General features: G+C 24.7%; 1 protein-coding gene across 10 annotated transcripts in view; it reads right to left on the bottom strand.

The window, feature by feature from the left end:
• Positions 1–5275, bottom strand: part of LOC106679133 (small conductance calcium-activated potassium channel) — a gene marked incomplete at its 3' end in the record, with an annotated part of 993499 nt that overhangs the window by 218238 nt on the left and 769986 nt on the right. The window contains 1 exon segment of one of the 10 annotated variants that reach the window (XM_067049048.1): positions 5091–5123. Coding sequence (XP_066905149.1) covers positions 5091–5123 — 33 coding nt within the window. 10 annotated transcript variants of the gene reach the window in all.

Here is a 5275-nt window from a genome sequence, read left to right as displayed (position 1 = left end):
TAAGTTAGTTTTTTTGGCATATCCATAAATTTGTGCACCGTAAGTCCAAATTGGTCTGAGAAGGTAATTTACAAAAAAGGCAATTTACAAAAATGACTATTTTGTTACTAAAAATTTTTTTTTCAAACCTCTTTATTTTTTATTTGGTTACATAATACATAATAATATAATGAAATACATTATACATATAAAATTTACATTATATCTTGGTTTGCCGTATGGCATTACTAAAAATTCCAATTCTCCCTGATCTTAACGGGATATGGAAAATAGAAGATATTGGGATTAGATAATGGATATTCAATTTAAGCTATAAACCGTATTCATATTCTGTTTAAAGAATACTGAAAATTTTTTGTGAAACGTAATATTTATATATATGATTTTTTAATTAATAATAAGTATATAATTTTATTTATTATTTATTTCTCCATTGTTTAAATTTGTAGATCGCATTTGTAAATCCCTGAAGATAGAGAAGGAATCCAAAATGTCGATTTTTCCGCACAAAGAAATAGAAAAATTTTAGTTTATATTATAATTAACTTTTATATAAAATATTTTTATTTATAAAAAAAATTATTTTATCAATCAATAACATAACCCAGTTCTCTATCGGTTTTCTTATATAAACTAGTCGAAGAAGTCAATAATTTTTTTTTCCTACAAATAAAAATCCTATTATGGAAAGCTATAAGGAAGAACTAGAACAGAAGGAGTGGAATAAATTTGCCAATCAAGGAAAGGGTAACGAACCTATCAGTCTTCTGATCCGTCAGTTTCATACTTCCTTCGGAAAATCAGAAGAAAAACAAATGCTAGAATTCTTTTTATAATCTAGCCTTTGTCAACAAAGTTGTTCCTTTCCACAGTCATTATACTTTAAATTTAGGTTCGTATATAATTCATTTTCAATGTTGTGGTATAATAATACGTAAATATAATATATTTTAATAATAAAAAAAATACAATACATTTCAGAAACTATCAAAGTAATTATAAGTTTAAAAACAAGATTTTTGTGTTTGAAGAGATATTGGACCAGTGGAACAGTCCATTAATTCCATGGCCTAGTCTTGGGCTGTAGCTAGACTACACCACCTTAGCTGGACTCATATCAACACCTTATAATACCACAAGGCAATCAAAGCGTGGGACACAGTAAAGTTCATTTCATGTATTATATGTAGCAAGTACTTATTCTATTTTAATGAAGGGTACAAAAAAAAAATTGAAGAAATATTGACTTTTCCAGCAATATCTGATAATTATATTATAAATATTTTGAATAACTTTTATATAAATATAAAATTTCTATATTTAAACTAAATAAACTTTTATTAGCATGTCTATTTCTTGTTGTTTTTATTTAATTAATAATTCAATCTTAATATAATTTTTAGCTAATTTTTACTGTCAAAATTTAATATATCCATTTTTGGAAAGTAAAGTTTATATGTCAAATTTAATAAAAATTTAACTCATCCAAATGATATACTTCTATAATACTTTTTTTTTATTTCAGCTTTTCAAAAGTGAATATATTGACTTTTCACATAAAACTCAACAATTATATACCTTTTTAGAGGTCAAAGAAAAATAAAATTTAACAACTACCAAGATTTATGGTTTTCTCTTTAAATATGGTTGGAGTTAAATTATTTAAAAATCCGTCCATCTCCCATCAGCTTTTCATATTATAAGAACAATTTTTTTTCAGATTAAGCACCAAAAGCACAGGTCAACCCAGATTGACTTCTGATTCGCCATTATAACCAGCCAGCCATCTCAATTTGAAATGGTAGTCCTTTCGTGATTTTGTACTTCTGAGTTTTCGGCTATATACAAAAATAGAAAGAAAGAATCACTTTCCGTAATTCTAAAAACAAAACAAAGTCTTCTGATTTCTTAAAAAAAAAATATTTGTAGGGTTTCGGCCTCTGATGCCTTTGTAAAACATCGCCCACCTTAGCCGGAAAATGTATTAATTATTTAAAATTTAGGTAAATTTCCAACAAAACAAAAATAAAGTAATTAAATTCCGAATATGCAGATGCACCACAATTTCATAAGTGGTGGTATTGACACAAAAATATTAGAATGAAATCCTTAGAAAATATTATTTTCTTTTTATTAATTCTAATACTCTCTACTAAAATAAAAAATATTAGAATTATAACTTATAATATGTATGTATATGTATAAATAAGTATAATTAGTCGTATGTTGGTTGATGTATGACACATCACAATCTGACTGGACGGAGATCTTAATACCGATAATAATAGTTTGCAATCCAATTAAAAAGCTGCATTAAAAAAAAAAAATTATATTTTATATAAATATGAATGACAAATAAATAAAAATAAGTAAAACAGAATCAAAATATGTACATAGGTAAATAATAATAAAATTTAAAAATTATTACCCTTTTTTTAAAGATATTTAGGTAGGATTCCATGGAAAGCCGTTTAATTTTAATTTTTGAAAAAACAAACTAACATGTCTCAAGAATATACGCTCATTGGGGGTTTTCTAAATATTTTAATCTTCAGGAAAAATTTCGATTAGATCAATATTAATGAAAATACAACAATTTATTAATTGAACTTTGCATCAAAACTCAAGTAGTGCGAGTGGAAACACTAGATATTTTAACAATAAATAATAAAAAAAAAATATTGTAAAGATTCACATTTTATTTTTTTATTTTTCAAATTTTCATAATTATTACTTCAACTATTCCCTTAGTTGTTGTAAATTATATTCATATATAATTATATTAAATTATATTTTCACTGCGTTAAAACAAGCTGTATAATATTTCAAATATGCACCAAAAAAAATATATATAAAAACAAATTAAAGAAAACCTCAAACGAAAACAGACAAATATCAATTGCTTTCCAGACTAGAAAACGTTTAGGAAACCCGTAAGTCTAAAACATGAAACATTCACACTTTCACACAAAACGGCTAGAAAGGAAAAATAACATTAAGTATTGAATTAGCAATGGCTTTGTATTATTTTAGAAATAAATTATAGCATTTTATTATGAATTATTATTGATGGACTTGAGATGAGATTTTAACCTGATAATTGTAATTCTATAATATAAATTGATTTATTAAAGTTCATTTTATAGTTTTGTAGTTAGATTTTATTAGTTTATTGCGTACGTTAAAGTTTTACTTAAATAGGTTTTAGCTAAGGGCTTAATTAAGATCTTTTTTTTCTTTTGTTAATGAGTCTAAAAATTATAATTATAAATAATAAAAAAATTATAATGATTCACATTTTTGTTTTCATTTTTTCAAATTTTCATAATTATTAGTTTAACTATTCCCTTTGTTGTGGTAAATTATAATATTAAAAAAATAAAGATCAAATATAAGGAAATCTATTTAGCCAATTAGATATTGTTTAAGAAATTTTCTTAGAATTAATTATTGTTTAGGACATATAATTTTAGATCTATTAAATACACATTACTTTGACATAATATATTGGATACTATTTCACAGGTTGTCGAACGGTAAGTTAAAGTTTGTAATTAGGAAATGTTATTTGGTGGGAAGGCTTTCAATTTCCTGCGGCGGCCAAACAGTGCCTCGAATCAATTGGTGCGGGATCAGCTGTCACCAATCTCCGGGACTGAAACCCCATGTGGGTGAATATCTAGAATTGGACCAAAATGATATTGATAATAATATTAAATATTTATAAAAATAAAACTATTTAAAAAAAAGGTAATACTAACGTAAGATGATTAGTAGACAACAACACTTTTAATGCCTCAAGTTGCAGTATTCTATTCCCTCCTTCATTCGTAGTTCTAATACCCTTCCAACTTTCAAATCCCGTGACTTCGACCACCTTCTGTTCACCCAATTCCGGAAGAATAACAATTGAAAGTTTCAAACAAGTTTTAAATATTTTCTGTACTTAATGTTTAAGATTTTCGTTTATTCTTGTAACTATGTATATTAGCGGAAATTGTACCTTTTCGTTTATTATTTTTAGTTTAATTATATTTGATTTTTATAATTTTTTTCTATTATCTATTATAAGAAGTGTTTGTCACCTTCTGTTTCATGATATGACATATGGTTTTACTTTATTTTTTCTATTGTTATTTTATATATTCTTTTAATTATTGTTGTTCATTTTTACATTTTTAAATTAATTATTTTATGACGTTTTATAATTTCATTTTTATTTTGTATTTTACTCTTAGACTCTAAAGCCTAATTTTGACGCTAGTAGTATTATTCTAAAGGGACCAATCCCAGAATAAATAAAAAATATTATTATTATATAACCAGTCTATGTTTCGAAAACCCTCATCATGAAGATAGAAAAAATATGATCGAATAAGTGTGAACAAAAGGCAACACATCTCACAGAGTTACACAATAGGAGATCTACTGGCATACTACATGAGAACATAGGTGTTTCTTAAACAGCAGGAAATTTTCAAGTCCCATTTGAATAAAATGCTATTACAAGGGTCATATGAAGGAAATGATCAGGGATGTGGTCAAAAAGGAACAAAAAATATGTTGAAAATGTAAGATAATAAAATACAATATAGTAAACTAACGTAGGATTAAAAATCATGTAAATATAAGTGATAAAATATATAAAAAGTAAACAAACAAAAAAACAAAAAGGAATTAAAATAAGATGTACAATCGTAGAGACAAAAACACTTAATTAAAAATATCTGGCCAACTTCATTGGGTTGCCTTATACATAGTATACTTATGACTAGCGAAGCACAATTTTTGTTTATCCAATTAATACAAATAGTTACAGCAAAACATTTTTTTTTTTTTTTGAATTGTCACATTATACAAATTTCTGCATTATGTACTAAAATTATACAATTATTATTTCTTCTTTTACACATTTTAATTTTTTTCTACTAGATTTTTTTATAGTTCTTTAAATAAGTTTAATTTTTCCATTATTTCAATTCTACAAATATTTCTTTCTTTTTTTCCATTACACATAAAAGTATATTTAAATTAGAAGTATAAAAATTATAAAACCATTTCAAATATAGTAAAAAATTATATATACATACATAAAACCCAACATGGTCGTCCCCATTTACAATCTGTTAATATAAAAAAAAGCACTTTAACAGACACATAAAAAGATTAAAATAGAATAAATAATTATATTAAGTTAAAAGTTAAAAGCAATAAACATAAAATTGCATAGCTAATTAAATAATGTAGATACAAAATGTGCAATATATGCATGCTC

The sequence above is a fragment of the Halyomorpha halys genome, unplaced genomic scaffold (assembly GCF_000696795.3).
Source record: "Halyomorpha halys isolate HHAL.00 unplaced genomic scaffold, Hhal_1.1 Scaffold178.1, whole genome shotgun sequence".
Classification (NCBI taxonomy): Eukaryota; Metazoa; Arthropoda; class Insecta; order Hemiptera; family Pentatomidae; genus Halyomorpha; species Halyomorpha halys.
The sequence above is the reverse complement of the archived record's forward strand: the minus strand, read 5'-3'. Positions and strand labels throughout refer to the sequence as shown.